Source organism: Megalopta genalis, chromosome 5, assembly GCF_051020955.1.
Source record: "Megalopta genalis isolate 19385.01 chromosome 5, iyMegGena1_principal, whole genome shotgun sequence".
Taxonomy (NCBI): domain Eukaryota; kingdom Metazoa; phylum Arthropoda; class Insecta; order Hymenoptera; family Halictidae; genus Megalopta; species Megalopta genalis.
In genome coordinates, this window is record NC_135017.1 from 28,643,563 (window position 1) to 28,666,284 (window position 22,722).

Genomic DNA, 22,722 nt, shown 5'->3' on the forward strand with positions numbered 1-22,722 from the left:
AATCGATGAACGAATCGGCGGACAACAATGCCGAGCGTAGTAACGACATCCAGTTAAATCGAACGCCAGCAAAAAAATACGCTGGTTGTTTAAGAGACGGCTAACCCGGCCGGTATGCGTATATTCCTGTTTGCGACTCGATCCATCCGATCCATCCGATCCGGCTTCCGGCAAAGAATCGATCGCGCCGCAAGCTTCAGCCCCTGTTATTACGTCCGATCTCTCCGGCCACCGGTTTCGGTACGCGACTGATTTCTGATCGACGGTTTTAACGAGTGTAAATCATGGCCCCGATTGGTACGACTACTCCGCGGACCACAGAAGTCGAGGGATCTCTCGTAATCCGGGGATTCTAAGTTTTTCCATCGGAAATTTATCTGTCAACAGATACGCTTGTTTTGTACAGCGGCCAATCTGTTGCAACAGATTACTTGAATTTTATTTTATCATCATTTTTGTACAGAAGTCCTGAAATACAAAAATCGAGGTCTTAATAGCTAGATAACGATCTTTCAGTTGACGGACGAAACTTCTCTGTAATACTAATTATTGTAAAATGACGTATGAAAATGAGAATTTTCAAGATCCACAGTGTGATAATGATATATGCTCCATTAAAAATGTTTATCGAGCAAATTCTCACAGAAACGTTCCCCTAATTTCAGTAACTGTGGAAGAATTAGCTGAGAATCACAAACTATTCTACACAATCTTTTCTTCAAAAAATTCTACTGTTTTGATAATTCTAGTGTTAAAATAAAAAGTAAGTAAACTGTAAAATCTTAATACAAAATAGAAATTGTTTATATTGTTTTAGGGTAGTGGAACCGATCACTGCGGGGTGACCAATTACAGTGCCTTTGGGTTGCTTTCGGTCATAATTCACTTTGTATTTATCGATTAAGACGGATATTTGTGTATTAAAAAATAAATAAAATAAAAGAGCAATAAAATTTAATATGTCTCATTCGATAAACATAAAGTTAATTATGCTCCATTATCCTACTAAGGGTAGTAAATTCTAATTCCACTATAAACATATTGTACGAGGAAATATGACTGTGTACATAGGCCACAAATTCTATGCACTTCAACGCAAATTGTATGCATGTTTTGCTTAATTTTGAATCTTGGTTATTTGTTCAATTTTCCATAAAAAGCCAGGCATTTCTACGCAAGTATTGACCGATAAACGATAAAGCTGTAGACTGTGGATTTTATGCATTTATAATAAAACTTGGCAGATGAAATTTCAAACAATGTAGATATTAAAAGAATATCAGAACATCTATGTATTGTTATCAACTCGATACAGTTATTTAAAAAAGAAAGAAATTTCTACTCGACTCGTGTTCGTTGCAATCGACGAACATAATTTTTATTTTGCATAAATATCTGCAGTTTACTAATAACCACGCTTGTAATATTATGTAAATATTATGTAAATTTATGCAATGTTTTCTTAATTTCGAGTTAAGCATTCTTTAGATTTTTCGCAATAGGCAAGGCATTTATTCGCAAAGGTTGAATAGTTAACGGTCTGATAAATGCACTAAAGCACGCTTGTTAAAATGTACATGCAAAATCATTTGCAAATCAAGCTGATCGGGTGTTCGTCAATTAGCAGGATCATTTGATCCGGTGGAGATAGGATCTTCATCAATCTCCGTCGTCGCGACATAACTCATGAATTAATTAGAATAGTTGAATTCGTAAAGAATGCCGATCGCAGGATCGCAACACCTGATTAACTCGGGATGGCCTGAAAAATTGGAGTATCACAATCATCCGGACTCGAGGGACGTGGCGGTAACATCAATTAAAATCATTAGCCGATAAACTGATACCGTTCCAGCGGCAACAAGAAGCCGAGGAAGGAACGATAATCTGGACACGTTTTTTATTCATTATCGATAATTTCCCTGAACAACGCCATTAGGCCAGTAGTGAAGCGCCCGTTTGGTCAGCTAAAAGATCGCGATGCACTTGAAAGATGGGCGCCCGGTTGAAAATTGTAGGGAGCGGACGCAGGCCGATGTATGCGCGATATAAACGCTGATCAATCAGCTTGACCGAACATTTAATCGATAGTTCAATAATTATTAACCTGCTACGGAACGGGGCCCCGCAGATTGCCCGCTTTACGAATTCCCATCCTAATAGTTTTGTTTCACCACTTATAAATCACCCGTCTCTAACGATCTCTTTGAGAACAACTGTTCATTAACCGACCGGTACATATTATTTGAACTTTTTAGCGACATCCTCTATTTTCTCAAAATGTACTGCGACCTATTATCGATTAACATTTTTCTCTACACTCAGTCCCTTATAAGTGTCTGCGAAATTTTTAAAATCCTTTTTTTCTCATAAATGGGCAAGGACGATGAGAATCGAAAATAAGCAATAATCTTTTATCGATAAGAAGAAAAAGAGATGTAGAATCGTATGCACAAATGTGCCTGAAAAATTGTATAAAACTTGTACAATTATTTGATACAATGTTATACAAATTATATCAATTTTATAAAATTTTATAGAATTTTATAAAACCTATATCAATTTCACACAATTTTATCAAACTTATATAAATAAAAAAATATCTGTTCCTTTTTCTTTGCATAAATAACTGAAGGACGGTCAGAATTTAAAGTAAACAATATTGTTTCATCGACGAGAATAAAAGAAAAAATCAATCTAAGCACGTTCACCTGAGACAAATTTTATTCATTAAGTAATTATCCGTCGGAAAGCAGCCACCATATATAAACTGTGATTATGAATAAATATGTACTTACATACGTGTGTCTCGTATTTATTAAACATATATCTATAAAACTGGAGTAGGAATTACGATATCATTAAACAGGATGTTAATTAGAAGAATTGCTTTCAGCTTATCGTCAGCAAATTATGGCGAGATTTGTTATTATGCAGAAACTGAGGATATTAGAGTTTTAATACTTGATATTTATCATGTGAATATTACGATACATAATTATTAGGTTGTGTGATGTAAAATCTTAGCACCATTATATATTTCTGCGAAAGTTTTGGATATTCAGAACTCAACATAATAGCTTATATTGCTTTAGCTTGTAATAGTTGATAATAATGTATAGTTTTTTATAATATTTTATAATAGTTTATAATAGTTTATAATAGTTTATAATACTTTATAATGCCTTATAATAGTTTATAATAGTTTATAATACTTTATAATGCCTTATAATAGCTTATAATAGTTTATAATACTTTATAATGCCTTATAATACTTTAGAATAGTTTTTAATAATAAGAAACCGATATCTAATAATTCACATTACACGTCCCAATAATTCGATTTACCTGATTAATTATAAAAACACCATTCATTACCATATTACACGCTATCAATAAACAGAACAAAATACATTTCCGTAGATCCAGATTGAACTAATAATATTTGCTGGAAACGGAAAGCATTTTAGATATTACCTTTCCCCTTTTACAATAATTACTGCATAACTCGCAGCACGTGCGTGCAGTAACGATCTTTATTAACAACCCATACACGTAGTAATACTATTCCATTCATTCAACATCATTTCCCTCGCGGTAGCCTAGTCCCAGCGACTAGTTTCATTGATGAGTTTCGAGGGAAATTGTTCACTGCCCATCCAGTCTATGTTTTTATTCGGACTTCTTTTTATCAGCGACACGTTTTCCGTCGATTAATGATGCTTTTAGGATATAATTAGCAATATATAATATAATTGCAACCTTCTTTTGGATAAGAACGTTAATCGGTAACAAAAATAATATTGTAATGCACAGTTCACTTATGTTTGCTAGACTAATCCAAATACTCGTATCGCGCGTTGACATTATACAGAAATTTAAATTGTAATAGATTTTTAATAGGGATTTAATTTACAATGGATTTTTAACAAAAATTTGAATTATGTGTGTGTGTGTGTGTGTGTGTAGTAGAAATATAGTCAATCAACTGGGATGTTTCCTAATGAAAATTAGTTTAAGAGCATTATTCAATGCAAACCACACAAGTTAGCATAAATGAATATTTTACAATATTTTACATTTTCATAATAGAATTTAAAGAGATAAAAACGTCAACTTGCAGTTGTTGCTATTGCTTACAATGTGTCAAAAATACAATGAAATCGTCTTATATTTCATCGAGATTTTGTATACTACGAATATGTGAGAGACCCGTAGTTTACTTGAACATTTAAAGACGATTGTCAACATGTTGACAACATTACCATAAACAACATTACCAAATTCAAATTCAAACATTTATTTTTTGTTTTGAAGTATAAAATTAATTAAATAAAAGCACCGAATGAAATTAAAATGTTTACCTATCAAAAACGGGTAAAATATGCAAAGTGATCGTGTTAGTTTCTTCACCCGGAATAACTTGATTATGTACGTAAAAAAAAGATCAAGATGTATTATTCATTTCTCCCATTATTCAAGGCCTTCGATACATAATCTAGTTCTCCGAGAGTTAAAGAGTTGAACAAAAACGGTGTCGTGAGCAACGTTCCAGCCCGGTGTTTAAACATTTATGCATATTCGTGAGTCATCGGGAGAATCGTAGTTCCGAACGTGTAATCAAACGTTTGCAATAGAGACATTAGCGAAGAGCGATTTATACGTTGGGAGCGGTCCTGGACAGGATTTACTCGAATGATCCCGATTATAAAAAGGCGATTCGATGAATTACGAATGGCTGAATAAAATATGCGCGGCCGAATATGGTGTGTAATATGCGTGGCCGTTCTTTTTCGCGATCGAATCGCGCGGACCAATTACGCTGTACCAACGTTTTGCGCGCGAAGATCCGTCGGCGTTTCATGAGCAAGCAAAAAGATCGAGAGATACGACACTGGCCCGGAGTTGATAACGTCGCGGCAGTTATTAATTATCGCGGCGGGTTCGGCTGTTCGCAATTAACCGTCCTTTCGGTTTTAGTCGATTACGGCGAGCCAGGTGTCATCATTAATTTATTTCCCATCTTCCTGTGCGGGGCATTTACAATGGATTTTCCTGCGAACGTAAATTCCGAATCCTACATGTTTTATTTATTATTTGCATAATATGTGCTATGTTTCTTTACGAAATGTCCGGAATTATTTGCAATCCAAACACGTTTCCTGTGTGCATACAGTGACGGACTAAAATAGTCGTACACCTCTTAAAACGTAATTGTTATATTAAAAGAGAACTAACTGACTTGAATTTTTTGAAATATCAGTGACTTCAGTTGATTGTACGATAACTAAAATATTTTTCTTTAATTTTGCTGTTATCTCGAATGACAACAATAAAATATCTTCAATTTATAATTAATAACGTCTTGATTCAATTTTTAATGGAAGTTATTCGGGTAAACACATCTGCTAGCGATGGTTTTATAATTTTGAAAAAGCTACAATTTGTAATTAATAAAATCTTGATACATTTTTCAATGGCAATAGCAATTTCAATTTTGTAATAACAAGTCATCTCCAGTAACATAATCTAATAATTTCGATCGGGTCTATCATGTAGAAAACGATTTTTAAGGTTTCTCGTTAGTGTAGCACAGTAATCTCGAAAATCTTATTAAACACTTTTTTAATAGGTAAAGTAATAATATTATAAGTAACTGCTCTAATATCCGAATCCCTATTTAAAATTACCTAGAATCTTTTCTATTATTAATCTATTGTAATCTAAGTTCCTATAAAAATCTACTGTAATCTAAAATTTATATTTAAGTTCCTATATATACTTTATTACAATTTAAATTTGTGTTAAAAATCTGTTACAATTAATATTAGTATATATTAATAATATTAATATTAGTATCTCTATTTAAAATTAATTACAATCTATATTTTATATTAAAAGTCTACTAGAATCAATTTTACCCCTATTTAAAATTAGTTACTTCATCAGGATAACCGAAGATTAATGTTTCTTCATTATAATTTTAATATTTCTTTTTCTTGTTTTCTTGTTATCTTGTTATTTCTTTCTGTTGAGAAAAATACAAAAAAAAGTATTAAAGTTTTAGGTTACGTTAACACAAAATAGAACGTTGAACACAAATAAGATCAAGTTAGAAATTCACTGGTACCAATTTATGCTCACCAATTTCCTGATAATAAGAATAAAAATATAGGAAAGTTCGTGCGTTTCACACAAATTACACGTTTTCACAACGCTATAAGTTCAATACTACATACTTTTCACTTTCTTCCCCTCGATTTCTTCTTAATATTTCAAGCCAGTACAACACGCTGTTGCTCACAAGCACCGATTCCTGTGGCGTGTTCGCATTTTCACACCAGAGAGCCCGTTGCTTCTAAATTTGTTCACTGCTTATCGCGTTTTCGGTTTAGTCCCGACTTACGCAGAAATCGCGTAGAAATGTTTAAATAATATTGGGTTGGCGACTAAGTAATTGCCGATTTCAGTTATAAATGTCTCTCACTCCCATTTTTATGATATTCGTAAATGTTATATTATAAAATTATTATTATTATTATTATGTTATTTTTTATTATCCGTGAATGTTAGCAACTGGACAAATTGAATGCAGCGGTCAAGGAAAAGCGATCAGAATTGGTCAATCGTAAAGGTGTCATTTTCCAGCAGGACAATGCTAGGCCGCACACGTCTTTGTCCACTCGGCAAAAATTGATGGATATTGGTTGGGAATTGTTGTTACACCCACCATATAGCCCTGATCTCGCGCCATCGGATTACCACTTATTTCGAACCCGGACAACTCCCTTCGTGGTAAAACTTTTAACGATGATGATGCTGTAAAATCTCACTTAACTCAGTTTTTGGCCGAAAAGGATCAGACTTTCTACGAGCGTGGAATTTTCAAGTTGTCAGAGAGATGGCAAAAGGTCATCGAACAAAATGGAAAATACATTACAGATTAAACTTCGTTCCAAGTAAAAAAAAATTTTTTATTTCATTGAACAAATCGGCAATTACTTAGTTGCCAACCCAATATAAAGATATTTTCTTCGCGACCGCTGTATAAACCTAATATTCATAATAATTCGTCCAATTGAAACTGATCATAAATTGGGAAATGATCCGAAATTGCGATATTACGACGCGTTCTTCCTTGCCATAACAGATTTATCGTCGAAAGCAACGAAATTCCCGGAGCATGGGACCGATAATTGACACGGATGCGCACAAGATCGGTATAGGACCGCCCGAACCCAGTCTGGCGAGAAAAAAGGAAGCGGGCCCGACGCCGCGGATAGTCAGAGCAGAGAGAAAGTATTCCGCGGCTAGCAAAAACTCGGCATCGACATGTCGATCGAAAGAAGTGTCGCTAATTTGATGTAGCCGGTGTATACGGTGGATCGTATGGCGGAGTGGTTTGGTGACTCGCGAGTTGATTTATACCGGTGGGCAAGAACCTCGTGGCAAAAGCTCGTTGCCTTGCTCATTGCCTCAGCGAGCGCCCTGCTCTGTACTCACTTTGAACAATGGAATTGCGTTCGCGACGTCAATCTCTCTGTATTATTCACCTCGCTCCTGCGCTCCTTTATATCCCTAGCCGTTCCCCTTTTCTGCCACGTTTTCTGTCTCTCTTTTTTTCGAAAGCACCCCGCGTCCACGTCCGTCTCGCTTCCTCCACCTGTCCCGCCGCCTCCTCCTCCACCGTGTAACCTGTGTTGCGCCGTCCCGGCGAGAGAAAAATAAATCGAAAGTCCCGCGATCGTTTAAAATGGTGTTAAAATCATTCCCGCGGCTCCCTTTTCATCGGCCGGCTAACGCCTCTTGCGGGTGTGTCTTCCATGTTACATTTAACGATCCCTCTAATTTCACGGGTATCAGTTCAAGGTTCGTACGGAATTCCGACGATCGAGGCGTCGCGTCGCGTCGCACTGTGGAACGAATCTCGGCGTTCTAGGTGGAATAAAAAAAAAACTCGCGTCAGGAAATAGATGTAGGGTAGAGGTGACGAATATGAGACCCATATTATTTCGAAATCATAATTTTCGATTGGAAACACCTCTATTGAAAGTACATATGCGTTTGAAAACTAAACTATATATAACTGTATTCTTTCGCGATCTACTGGTAAGTGCAAGAAAAATGTTCCTCTTTTTCGTGATAAAGGAAAAAAGTATGGAATTTACAGATTTTTCATTTTCTTTTTCATCGAGAACTCACAGGTTTGGAAGATGGGTTCCTAATACGAAGCCCAGTTTGGTTCTCCCGAGGAAATTTATTTTCATTTACTATTATTTTGTGTGTTTCTTCAACTACACACTCCTCGCGGACCTATTGATTACGTTTTATGACCTCTGCAAACATTCTGCGTCATAATTTTCTTCAAAATTACTTTTTCATCATTTAGAATAATTTATTTTTCATAAAGAATAATTCAATAAAGAATATTCTATTTATATATATATAAAATTGAATATTCTTTATTGAATATTATAATATATATTATATCTTTATTGAATATATAATATATATTCTTTATTGAAATTTATAATATTCAATTTTCAAAAAGAATAATTTCTTTTTCATAATTATTTGATAATATTTATTAGCTGATGGTTCTTCTTTATAATTCTGGTTTTTTGAAATTGTCATTTCTTAATTTAGCATTGTAGTAAGAACTTCTAAATGTCTGACATTTGAAAACAATAACAAGCCAAATATTAAGGAATTTTTAGGATAGCTCTTCAATCTTTAATGATGTGTAACTAGTAAATGTGTTAAACTGAATGCTAAGCTTCATTGAATGCACTATACAATAATATATGTATATAAAAATAATTATGCACTTAGTATATTTGAGATATTTATAATCTAATCGAAATACTTCAAAAACGTTTTGCTTATTTTGAGTTTATAATTATGCACGTCACTGTATTCGATGGTTTCGGAAATATTTGTTAAATCATCTCGTTATCAAGTATTTTTGTATCTTGTTCTATAATTGTATGTTTCTTAAATGTAATGCTAATACATTTAACAATGCAATGTTAATATAAATAATGACTATTTTTATCGTTAAGTATGTCTTACCTGTCTGTCCAACAGAGAGCGTCATCTCGGTACCTGTAACACCCAAGACACTTCTATTAGTTTTTCGTATAATAATCGTTTTTAAATATTAACATTGTTTTATTGATTTTGTAAACAAGACTTTATTAGGATAATTACAACGTATTAATGGTAAGCGTAAAAGATTCACAATGTTATATAATTTTAATTTGCAAATCGTAATTTACAAATACAAATTATAATTATATTTCAGTGACCCGCTTAAATGAAAACCGCTTTGCATTTTTCAATCATTCTGGGATCGTTATCTGTATTTTAATTCTAAATCACTTGCAAAAATATACAGCGTGAATCATTTAACTGCTTCACCTTAATTTTTTTTGTAGACTACATGTTCCATAAAAAGATGTTTCGAACAAAAGTTGTTTCGTATAAAGAGGAGCATGCATGCCAATGATTAACTTTTTGCTATTTTCCTTTTTTATTAAAATATTACAGTCGCTTGACGACTAAATCGACTAAAAAATATTTCGATAAACATTAATTTCTAAATCCTCGTAATTTTATATTTCGTGTTTAATAGACTTTCGAACGAGACGATTTAAATGTTCCACATTATAGTTGAAAGAGCTCAAGTGACCCTCATATTTTGATAAAAGAGGAGAATACCAACAGTATTAATTGTTGCTATGCATGTTGCTCCTTATACAAAACAATTTACGTTCAAAACAGTTTCTTCACAATAGTTTACAATAGTTTACAAGAAAAATTAAGGTGAAAGAGTTAAATGACACATCTTGCATACATCTCACAGTAACGATTGAAATTTCATTGCTTCAAGAATATTTACTAACATTTCACTTAACAAATATAATCTCACTCTTCGAATCGCGAGTATTTGTGCAAGCCATGAATGCGGAAAATTTGTAGCTTGATATCGATTACGGGTAAGTAGTGTTAATTTGTTACGGCGTGCAGTCTCCAAAGGAGTTCTCCTTACACGATCCCCGACATCCAAAGGATGTATCGCAGCTTACAGGAAAAAGCTTTTATATGGAAGCCCAGAGGTGAATAAGATCGCCGTCGTAAATTGTGCGCGAGGCTAATCTCACGGTTGAACGCGGCCATAGACTTCAGTTCGTTTGACTTCGTCCCGTACATATGCTATGAAAAAGTTCCCTATTCAGTGAATTTGCAGGATTTTCACTTCGCGAGTTCCATAAATATTTTCATTCGGTGAGACATTTACATTAAAATTGATATATCAAACACATTGCGTCTGCAAACAATTCAATTTGAGACATTTACTATGTGCAGTTTATTTAATATAGAATGCTATTGTTCGAACATTCATATTCCTCCGATTAATTGTAGTAACCGTGGTTCCAACGTATCTAATTTTTATTTTCATCACAAAGATTTTTATACCAGTTACCAAAATAATTTTGATATCATTCAATTTATTTGTACAGGGTATTATCGGACTTGTAGTGACTAATAATAAAATTATTATCTACATATTTTTAAACGCGATTTTCTCGTAAACAAAGTTTCAAACGGAAAAATATTATTCCTTTTTTCCGACTTATTTTGTTATTATTATAAATAAACAATCTTTCTTAACGAATTTACGAATAAAATTGTATTCGACATTATCGAATAAATGTCCAATAGTATAATTTATCGAATAATTTTTTCGAATAAGATTTTATTCGAATAAAAATGCCTCTGAGTAAGTCACTTGTTATTAGAAAAATAATTGATTTGAATAAAAATTATAGAATATATTCTATTCAGAAACTGCAGTTTCTGATTTAACCGATTTTAACTGATTTCGACGAACTTATATAAGTTATAAGAACGCATATAAGTTACTGAGATGTACAAATTGCATTTTTTAAATTTACGTTATGGGCTCAGATAAAAAAATTAAAAAACATGAGCTTTTTATTGTTTCAGTCATTCCAAGTAATAGCAGAATTTAAAAAGAAAAGTATTAGAGTCATTGTGTAATAGACCAGTAAAAGAAAAATTCAAGTAATTTAGCTTAGTTTTAAAAAAGTTACGCCGTTTTAAATGGTATTCACATACATTTGCCCCGACTGTATTTTCGAAACAATTCAAACAATGCCGAACCCGAACCGAAATTCGAAAAACCGTCGAACACGAGGGGTAGCGAAGAGAGGGTGCGAAAGAGGATAGCTGGAGTAAGACGGTGTCGCGGATGAATCAGAAGGTGCGAAGAAAGTGGGGCCTGTCAGCGCGACATGATTTAAAGCCAAATATTACGACAGAAAGCACATTTCTCGGCGGCTTCGGTCCGCCGAACCCCTCAGCCGGCTCGCGGGGGTGTGGGCTGTCCCGGGAGCGGCGCAAGGGATGAGCCGTAAGTCGTGCAGATATGTTGGCCACGGTTTATTACCGGGATGCCGGAATGGCCCGGCCTGGAGGAACATTGATTTAATGCGGGAGTAATTGGGCGACCGGACGTCTCTATGAGCACGCCACCTTCCACCGCTAATGCGTTCCCGCCCTTCTAACCTCTCGGTTAACCACCATGCGAGCGAGGCACGCTTACTTTCAGCCCCGCTACACGCTCGCCGCCTCTCCACCCGCCGCACGTGAGAAACGCGAACGCTTTATTGCTGGTTTTATTGCTCGGCGAGTTTTAGCCGCAGTTCGGATCGGCTTATGGCGCTTATTAAACTTTGATGTCACCAAATCGCTCAGACAACCACCCCACCGAGCGCCGGGCTCGCCCTGCTATCCGCTGTCTGCATGTTTAGCGGCATGTTGTGACATCGAAACAATGGATGATACACTTCTCTGAATTCGAACAAAATGCCGTTGCGATTTTACGCAGATTTTATTTCCGGCTGATTTTTTATTTTTATCCTATATTTTTTCGAATCAATTTAGCACATCTTTATGAATTTCTTTATCATGGCGAATGAGGAAGGTGAGGAAGAACAAATGCAAATTTGTACTTGTGAACTGATTTCACAATGTATGGAATACAATTATGATGGATAATATTAGGTTTTTCGGAACGTTCGTTTCAAATATTTTATTTGAATTCAATGAAACGAACTGTATGAAATGTGAGACGAACTTTTCGAACAGTCTAATAAATTGTTCTCAAAGAAACTATGTGCGTATTATTCGAAATGTTTGTTTCATATTTCGTAGAGTTCGTTTTATTGAATTCGTATAAAAGATTTGAAACGAACTTTCTGAGAAAACTAATATGTAATGTATAATTATGTAATAAACAACAAATACAATAAATGATTTGTAAATACAATACACGTGTAATTATATTATCATCAAGAATATTTGGAGTCAGGACTCTATAAAGAAAACAATGTTTTGAATGCAAACTGGACGAGAAATGTTCACAAAGTTGAGTCTGTGTTGGAATTGGTAGAATCAAGATTTTTAAAAAATGTTTCCTATCTTCCTTTTTGGTGGTTGTGACATCTTTTCATAATAACAATTCGATAGATAGAGTGCAAATTTCTTGTGCTTTTAGCTACTAGTAATAATGACACGTGTATTAGCCAAACGCTTTTATAAAATTCGACTTACGTCTGTTTAAATGATGCAAAAGAATCATAATCACGCGATGATAAAACTAAGCAGTACAGAGAATATTCGCAAGTGTACCATAATCTACACAAGAGGGTCACAATTTGTAGATTAATTAGTGGATGGAGGAAATAAAACTGGCGCATGCTCGCCATTAGAATTTCACAATTTGAATGATTATTAGACAACGGATTTTTATGCAAAATAAAAATGTTGTGCATCAATTGCAGGAACTTCCATCTTGAATAATTTCAGTTATAAATAACATAATCAAATTGCTACGTTTTTTTAATCGTGTCACTATTTTGTGTTTCACTTACTCATTTTTCTCACAAATACGTAAAATCCACAGTCTAATGATTATAAATACACCTACCTTAAATGTTATACATTTCTGGAAGGCATATTTTTAAGGAATCATTCATTTCATGTTGCTAGAAATTGATAACCAAACGATTTTTAATTAAACATCTATTTATTCTGAACATAAACATTCCATTGAACTATATCCAGTGTGCACAAGGCAGTGTTGGGCATCAATCGATTAACATTTTTAATTTGATTCAATTATTGATGAAAACGGTTAACTGAATTAATCGATTGGTGAAATTAATCGTCAATCGTCAATCAATATATATATATATATTGATTGACGATTGACGATTATATATATATATATATATATATACTTTATTATTTTTTATATATATATATATATATATATATATATATATATATATATATATATATATAATTGTGTTTATATAATAAAGTATTATATAAACACATATATATAAAATACACATATTATATATATAAAATATATATTTAATGATTGAATTGCTATTGTTAATTATCAATGGTAATTAACGATTAACAGTTGCGATTCGTTAGTCGTAGTTTAATTTCTTGCCAGGCTCTGATGTAAGGACGTACTGTCGAAGACCTTTTCGTATTTTAACACATTGTTCGCCGGCAATTTTACAATGTCTGTGCATGAGAACACGAGTTCACTCGTGACCGTTCATCAATCTGTTGAAAATGTCTCCCCGTGTAATTACGCGACAACAAAATCTATTTACGGCCCAGGAACTTCAATTTCTAATTTGCGGCAGCATGTAATTTTCGAATGCTTTAGCTTCCTTTTTTTCGCCGGAGTAGCCCTTAAGTGAACAAACTGTATTATTTCAAGAAAAGATTCACACTGATGATCCGCATCGCGTGCAGAAAATTGAAGGTTACGCGTTGATTTGCGTGCGATATTGATGATGAAGCCTTTCGGGCTACTCAAATTTTATTAGCCACGAACTCCGTAATTCCCTTGGAAGAAATGCAAATTATTTTATCCGAAATAAACGGTTGTATCTTTTTTTTTTACTGCACGTAGAACGAATTAACCACTTGGACTAATGCACGAAGATTATCGTGTATTTAGTCCCGCGTGGAATGCGTGAGATTGCACAGTTCATGATCACGGGGGATTTCTTCTGCCGGGGAACATAACTGTATATTGAAAGAAAACTGCATTCCACTTTCTTCGGTTTCCGCGTTTTTTAATTTCGTCGTATCGTTCCGCTGATTGTTCGAAACTCTAAATGGTGGCTGTAGAACGTACTTAGTTTCCTAGTTCATTGATATACTCTTAACAGGTCGCCTAAGTCTCTAAACGCTATAATATTCGATTGACTGGAAAGTAATTGTGTTTTTTTTTAACTGCAGAGGTATTAGTTACATTTTTAACCAGCCAACTCTGTTCTAAACCGTATTGTCATTCTATATTTTGACAACTGACATCCTAAGGCTTATTTGTCAAAAATTTTGTTTGATTCTGTTCAATTGTCTTTTTAGGTAGCCCATCAAATACGGAAAATCAAAAAGCAGCATTTTCGTCATATGTTTGAGTTTTTTTAAATAAAATAAAAAGTTCCTCCGTCAATTCCAATAAACATGAGCCAAATAGGAGCTTCTTTTACTAATCATTTTAGTAAGTTGAAAATAATACGTAAACAAATTTTAGAAATTTTCCTGATGTTCTAAAATTCGTCTACTAATTTTTACAACAAATGCATAAAATTCCCAGTCTAGTTATGATCGTCATGTCGAGTATACTGGTCAAGATAGCCAACCGGTTAAAATCCAGTACAGACAACGTAAATTCTGTCTAGGTTCCGCACCTAGATATTTTTAGCTATTTTACCTATTTTTATTTTCAATTTTAGCCTATTTACCTATTTTCTCCAAGAATATGCATTTGCATAAACATCCACGGTCTAGTAATGACGCTAGCCGTATAATTACGATTTCTTGCACAAGCTTTCGTATCGTTGATGTCGGAATTATGGAATGAAAATGAATATGATTCTAATTCTTTGCTTAAAAGGACTTTATTTTATTCCTTTATTGAGAGAAGGTATATGGGCGAAAACGATCGAGCGACCAAACTCTACTGAGAGTCCGGTAAGAAAAAACGCTTCTTTTATACCCTTCTTGGGTTCGTCTTATCCACCAATCAGAGACGTTTTATTTGTCGCGTTTCACATTGTATACGTGACGCTGGGATCCCCAAACAGTCAGGGCACGATGTGTATCTAATGGTACCGGTGATGATGTATCGCGGTATCTACTATATACAGTTTACATCACCGTCGTTGCCCGCTGACGGAACCGGCGAAAATGTAAACCGATATCTTAGTATCTTAGTACTAAGTAAACTATAGATTAATTTTTGTTCGAGGCTAAAATTTCAACAGTTGACAAACGGTTTGAAACTAACGCAGATCCCTCAGATACGAGAAAATGGATTTCCCATCGAAATGGCAGGAGAATCTCGGATGCGGAGCACCGTGCGTGGGCGTACCGCAAACGTGCCCTGCGCGAGCAGCCGGTGGTATGTGTGCGGGGGGCAAGTTGGCGTCCACACATGGCGCGATCACGTGTCCCGGGTGAGAGCAGCGAGTCGCCGACGGAACGGTGTAAAGTTTAACTTCGGCTACACCGGCTGCACGGAATGTCTGTCCCGAGGACGGGCTGCTTTCTGATCAGCCGCGAGGCCACGAGCGGAACGACAGTTCCCGGGGGTGAGGTCGCGGCGGGGTGGCGACGCTTCAAACGCAGAAGCGGCCGTTTCGCTAAAGCTGAACTGCCGAGCGAGGGGGAACGGATACGCGTCGCGTAATAACTAAGCGATGTGTCGGCATAACAAGTGGCGTTTTCGTTCCCGCTACGAACTGCGAAAGGAAAACTCCTCCTCGCAGCCGTTTCGCATTTTTAACGCGCGTCTCTCCCGGAAAATCTGACCGTTTCCATTGACTCGTGTGTTGCTAATAGATGCTGGGAGCTCGGAAGGTGATTCACATAGCGTGATAAAAGATAAAAGTACCTATTACGAAGTGCCGTTCGATTGTGAATCGTTCTTGAACAGTAGCACAAATAATGCAATCAAAAACGGCTACAGTCGGCGACAAATATGCGTGGACACCCTTTAACACGTTGACTGCCACGCGTATTTACAACAAAGTCTCCTACAGGCCACCCGTGCCGCTATAGGAAGCGTGCTCTGTTAATTCATATCTGTTTCTGTTCCTGCATGAACAGTTGGAATCTTTGCCGAGTACCGAATGGTATAACTTAAAATCTCTGCCTTTATTTTTTTACAATAATGAAAAGAGATCGGATTGCCCGGAAGGAGAAGCATAAATAAAATTACATCGTCAGATTCTGATTTGGATACTGATAAATATAATCTTAGTGATAATGAATGTTATGAAGATACTATTGACGAGATTTTACGAGAATTGGTCATGGAAGAAGAAAGAAATGTTGGTGATACTGAGGAAGCTACAGTTCAAATAAAAGATACGAAATGGACCGATCAGAGGCACGAGCATATCTGAAAAAACAAACAACTTTTTGTCCAAGCTATCCTGATCAACCTCAACTTTGCAGAGAATGTTTTAATGTTATACACTGCGAATAATTTTTTTAATAAACCATTTTTATAAGAATTCAATAGTTTCATTACCTCCTGTAGAATATTTGTCGAAATATTTTCGGAAATCCTTCGTAAGTAGTCAGATCAGCGTCACCCGAATTACGGGTGACGTGGCCTGATGAGAACTTTTGCTGTCACCCGAATACGGGTGACGCGGCAGTCAACGTGTTAAAACAATATAATTTCATTAAAACCGAACCGAATGATCGAACATTATTTAGATGACAGAGGAACTAGCCTACTAGACAATGACTATAATACTTTTTTTAATTTTGCGAAATTGAATGATAACAAATAAATATAAAGCTCACGTTTCTTCAACCTTTTTATCTGAACCTGTAATGAAAATTTAAAAGATGCAACCTTAAAAAATCTAAATAAATATTAATTTTCATGGAATCTTCAAAACTTGGAGTATATATTAACACGTTGTATGCCACGCCGGTTTTACCGTAGAAATTGTCCGTGGCGCCACGATGAATTTTCTTTTATGTGATACATATAATGTTGAAATATCATCTGCAATAGATAAGTTACAGTGTATAACCATGTTTGACATGTTAATTGCGACAGGAGTCACTGTTTGAATTGACGATGGTAATAATACAAAATTTTAGATATCGACATTTGTTTTCAATTATATATATTTCTATGAATTTGGGCGCGCCGGTCACCGGTGACCCCCATGGCGTCACCGCCAAATTAAGTGTCGGTCACCGGTGACCCCCGTGGCATTCAACGTGTTAAATATTGAGGTTTAGGTGGCAAACAGATTATGTCGTAAATGATTAAATTCCTCGTTTTTACGCTTCAGAGATCAATAGAAACTCGGATCGGAGGCTTTTCGCAATTTGTAACAAGTGAAAAGAGTATTGCATGGAAATTACCGGGGCTGGTTTCGTTAGCAATACCTCGACTGGCAAAAATTCACCGAAACCGAGTTTGATCGACACCTGTATCGATCGTCAGCAGCACTAATCGATAGCAATGCCCTTTCAATGTACACACTGATGCCGTGAAATTGTCGATGTATGCATACAGTTCTTATCCTTGCTAATGCTTCTTATCGATGCTAGTGTCCATCAACGTTGTTACCGGTTAACGCTGGTTGTTAGTCAAGCTTGCTTTTGGTTAAGCAAGTACCGGTGGAGCCTACGTCGGTGATTTCAACGTAACGAGGTGGCGAAATCAGCTTCGTGTACAGACTCCGCTAGATTTCTTATCGAATGACAACGTAAATTTTTGCGGCATAACTAATTGAATATTACAGTTTATTGCAGGAGAATATTACAGAAATCAGCTTTGTGTGCAGACTTCGCTAGAGATTTCTTATCGAATGACAACGTTAACTTTTGCGGCATAACTAATCGAATATTACAGCTGCTTAACTATACTGCGAATTTGTTCTTCATGTTATAAAATTTACAAGAAAACGAATCCGCAGTTTCATTCATTAATCTGTGATATTGAGCGAAGATTTTATACCATTTGACAAGAAACGTTTTCTATCTTCGTTCCTAGTTCACGCATTCGTTTCCGAAATGAATTTTTGCGGTTCTTCTTATAATTTTATATTCTTTACAATTTAACAACTACTTTTTTAATTTCACCGACGTTGTTCTTTTTAATGGTGGAGAATTGAATATGAGGAGAATTCAAAGGCGGTTCAGTGTAATTCACGTCTTTATGACAGGACCTTTCGGTTGATAAATCAATATAGACGATTTCTTCATAAATAAACAATAGCTAGCAGCACTTATATTTACCATAGAGTGACTAAACAAAATTTAAGAAATTGTAAAAAGGAAATTGAGAAAATAATTTAATATTAATACTAACATTTTTTCCTTACTTAATTATAATAAAAATTGTGTTTTGCAATATTAGTGGCATTGTTATCTTTTCCACAAGCAAAATAGCAAAAAATAATTGCCACATACGCTGCTCACGCCAAACAACTTTCGCGTTCGAAACATTATTTAGCTTAGTAGCTTACTAGAAGAATTAAGATGAACGAGACAAATGACTCACCCTATATATTAAAATTGAACTGCATATATTAAAATTAAATTACATATATTAAAATTATATTTGTGTGGATTTATTTTATCTGATACTTCGGATTTATTCTTTATACTCTCTCTCTCTCTCTCTCTCTCTCTCTCTCTCTCTCTCTCTATTTTTTCGCAAACACTGGGTCAACTCGACACAGATGTACTCGCACACACAGTATAGAAACATCGTCCAAGAGTTAAGAATACAGTTTCGACAGCGTACCGGTACAATACACAGGAAATCTCGTGTAATGGTCAGCTTCGTGGCCAAGCCACCCGTCGACCAATTTTTTCGCGGGCGTATGATATTGTACCGCGTTAATTGTAAGTTCAGAGGACGCACCGAGGCACCGAAGAAACGCATTCCGGTTTTCGTCGCGAAGACATTGGCGGAACTGGCCTCCCGATGGTATTGGGAGAGTTTTTCTGGTGACCGCTCGTGTCTCTTCTCCCGACATCCGTGCGAATGTAGGAGCGCAGGGTGTGGTGTTGGTACCAGTCAGCCAGTGGTCCGCTACTGGTTCCCGTGGCTGTATATGCGGCCGCAAGAATGTTCGCCGTGTTGGTTCGATTAATCAGTCGTTTTTCGTGGCCCCGCTCTGGGCCAATAGAGCCAGAAAAACTTAACGTATGTGATAATGCGCCAGCTATGCTTCCCCGCTTCTCGAGCCTGGCACACCGAACGTCGCGACGCGTCGCATAGTCTTCGATCCTGTCGGGGACTTTCGAACGAACTTGTCAGAATATTTATTATTTTCATCTGGTTTTCCATATGTTCTATTCAGCACTGTACAACCTTCGAAACAAGTATACAGTTTTCCCGAAATAACAATATATTTTTATCGTTCTTTTCTTTTCTTATCTCTCTTTGTTGAACAAAGGCACCAAATGGCTCCCTGATTTTTTCGATACTACTTCTGGATAGATAAAACTTTTCTTCAAAATCAGTTTTATTTGCTAAAATTTTTTCAAATAAAAATGTCTATTCGTTTTAACCGTTCTTTAGAATATTTTATTGATATCCGAATAATGAGGATTTATTGATAGAAAATTAAAAACAGAGCCAGATCGCAGAAAGAGCTAAATAAACACGTATAGATCAGAAGATCTCAAATATAAGGCAAAATATTTTGGTTGTATATATAAAGTATAAATATATAAAGTAATTTTTAATTGTTAGTTCAATATTAATTATATGGTACGTTGCAAACATGGGGTGAACGCGGTAACAAGGCATTGTAAGATCGAGTTCGTTTTTCTTGGCCGCTAAAAATAAAGTTAGATGATTCAAAATGATTTGATCACTCGCTGATTTTCTTTTTAAATCCTTAAGTGCTAGATAAATTTTGCGAGCGGATTTGAAATAAGCGTGTCAAATCGGAAAATGATGAATATGTCCAAAGAAAAATTCAACCGTACATGGTACTGGATAAATCACAATTTTGTTGGAATATTTCAAGTTCAACGTCAATTTTCCAGAATAAAAAATGTACATTCTCTGTGTTTGTCGCTCATTCCGTGAAATTTAAGCTTTAACGTAAAAAGAAAAATCACCGCTTCGTCTTACATTTTTATCAGAAAAATGTCTTGTCTTACCGTTTCTTTTACGACTGCCCTTGCTCGAGCTACCTTGTCCACGATAATTTGATCATCTATTGTTTTGCAATTGTAATTTCGGGATGGCCCCTCGCTTGCCTCAGAGTTTTCGTACTTGTTTGTGGCAGGTTTTTAGGCAATTCGTTGACGTGCGTCTTTGATCTCTTTTGTTATAATTATTGGAACGTTGATATTTACGCAAATTCTTCGATTTTGACACAAGTTCGTCGGTTTGCCCCATTGTGCGCCATGGGTCGAAGATTGCAGCCTCTAAACTTGGAACGTGGATCCGTGGATCGCGGGCCATGGATCGTGGACCATGGATCGTGGACCAGGGGCCGTGCTGAATATACCTCCGCCGAAACGGCCACGGTCGAGCCGACGCCAGGATCACTGACCGGCAGGATGCTGTCTTGCAAGGGACTCAAACTTTTTTCCCGGCGACAGCCCCGAGGACACGTAACCAGAAGTCTGGCTCAAATATACCCGAACACGGGCCGCGATATTTCAGCTGTGATCTTTAACGAGCAAACCCGCCTGCGACCGGGCCGCTGCTCTCGCGGGTGCTTTTGCCGCACGCCGGTAGCCTCGACGATTATTTTTCGATGAGATAAATTGATATGGACTCCTTCTTCCTCCATCTTCGCTTTCTTCTTGCCTTTCTTTCGTCGTGTGCGCCCTTTCTGCACGTCGCTGTCCACCAAAATGTATGTGGAAGTCGACGCGGTGATCTAGAAGAGCTGCTGATCGCTTCCATACATCACTGAGGCTTGACCTACTGGTGCGCAACACCGTAATTTATCTCGGCCCTTGTCTTACCGTTTCTTTTGCGCGACTGCCCTTGCTCGAGCTACCTTGTCCACGATAATTTTATCATCTATTGCTTTGCAATTGTAATTTCGGGATGGCCTCTCGCTTGCCTCAGAGTTTTCGTACTTGTTCGTGGCAGATTTTTAGGCAACTCGTTGACGTGCGTCTTTGATCTCTTTTGTTATAATTGTTGGAACGTCGATTTTTACGCAATTTCTTCGTTTTATTACTCTGTTTTTATAGATACGGAGGAGAGACATATTTCTTGGATCGATTGGAAAATCGATCAATCATTTTAATACGAAATTGGGCGTTGATTCGATAATTTGACAATTGTATTTATTTTTATAATAATCGAAATTATAATTTTGAATTTTTATGTTGAAAGTTTGGAACATATTGTAATTGTTTTGCCAAGGAAATTTATTTTATCATTCACTGTAACACTGTTTTGAAATGAAGATACCACTGATCCTAAACGTATTTTTATTAGTCGCATTTTGGTTGATTTTGACAAAAAGGATTGTCTGTTCGAAATCCAGATCAGATTTCCTCGCCTATTTTAAATAATTCAGTACATTTTAACAATTTTTACACTTTTAACAGTTTTCGAAATATAAACAAATTTGATGCTATAGCAATCTTCAGTGATGGTTTTATTCGTTAACTCGTATCATTTTGATATTTACTTAGGGCTTTTGATATCTCTAAAATTGATTATCATGGAACCTCGTGAGTGGAATTTAATTGTAGAAAAGCTATATTTTGATTTACGTAAAAGTATTTTAATCTTTTGCACTCGATGCAAAATTAACGCAAAATTTAAAATAGTTCTTCTGACCCATGGTATTCTCATTTTATATATATTTTATATATTATATATTGAAATTGAATTTTATGACTCGTGCAACAGTTACGTTTTTAATAGTTCTTTAAATATAAACAAACTTGATTAATAAATTTATTTTTGAAACGTGGCATAACAATTTTCAAAGGTGCCTTGGAGTCGCCACTCGAGTGCAAAAGTGATGCTTGAGTGGCGTCTGTAAAAGTGGCGTTGCACATTTTATATTCTTTGAAACTTTCTACAATCTGAACTCCATAATATATGTTAAATTTTTATTATTATTAAGTAAAGTTGTTCGAGAAGTACTTTTTTTAAAGTTTGGTTCATTTTATCATTTTTAGCATGTACCTAACGCCATAGAACAGGAGGTAATAATTTGTACAATGTACTTACGATGATGAAAATATAATACTTGTTAACACAATAAGGACTAACAGAAATACTTACGTTATTAGTCTTCCAAACTAATTCATACATTTTTGTCTTGAATTGAATTATTTTCGTATACAACGAACAGATAAACATAAGAAACTGAAACATATATACAATTGCAAAATAAATTGAATTAACAAAGCTTTCGTGAAACAACAAACGTTGGAACAAAAGGTTATTTTAAAACGTATGTTGGTTTTTAATAGAATTATGAGCAACATATGTTTTAAATAACCAATATATGTCTTAACAAAAATAATTTAAGTTTTTCTATTATATATAGCAATAAAATCGTAAATGAGTCAGATTAACTCACTTCGGCAATCTAGTGTTAAGCTTCCCAGAATAATTAA

The 22,722-nt window shown here is 35.6% G+C and overlaps 1 protein-coding gene across 3 annotated transcripts in view; it reads right to left on the reverse strand.

Annotated features, from left to right (window-relative positions):
- The window catches only part of LOC117222438 (protein trachealess), a 316,876-nt gene that overhangs the window by 218,846 nt on the left and 75,308 nt on the right, over positions 1 to 22,722 (reverse strand). For all 3 annotated transcript variants that reach the window (XM_033474131.2, XM_033474130.2, XM_033474129.2), the window contains exon 2: positions 9,073 to 9,105. In XM_033474131.2, the coding sequence (XP_033330022.1) occupies positions 9,073 to 9,105 (33 nt within the window). The remainder of the gene's footprint in view (positions 1 to 9,072; positions 9,106 to 22,722) is intronic.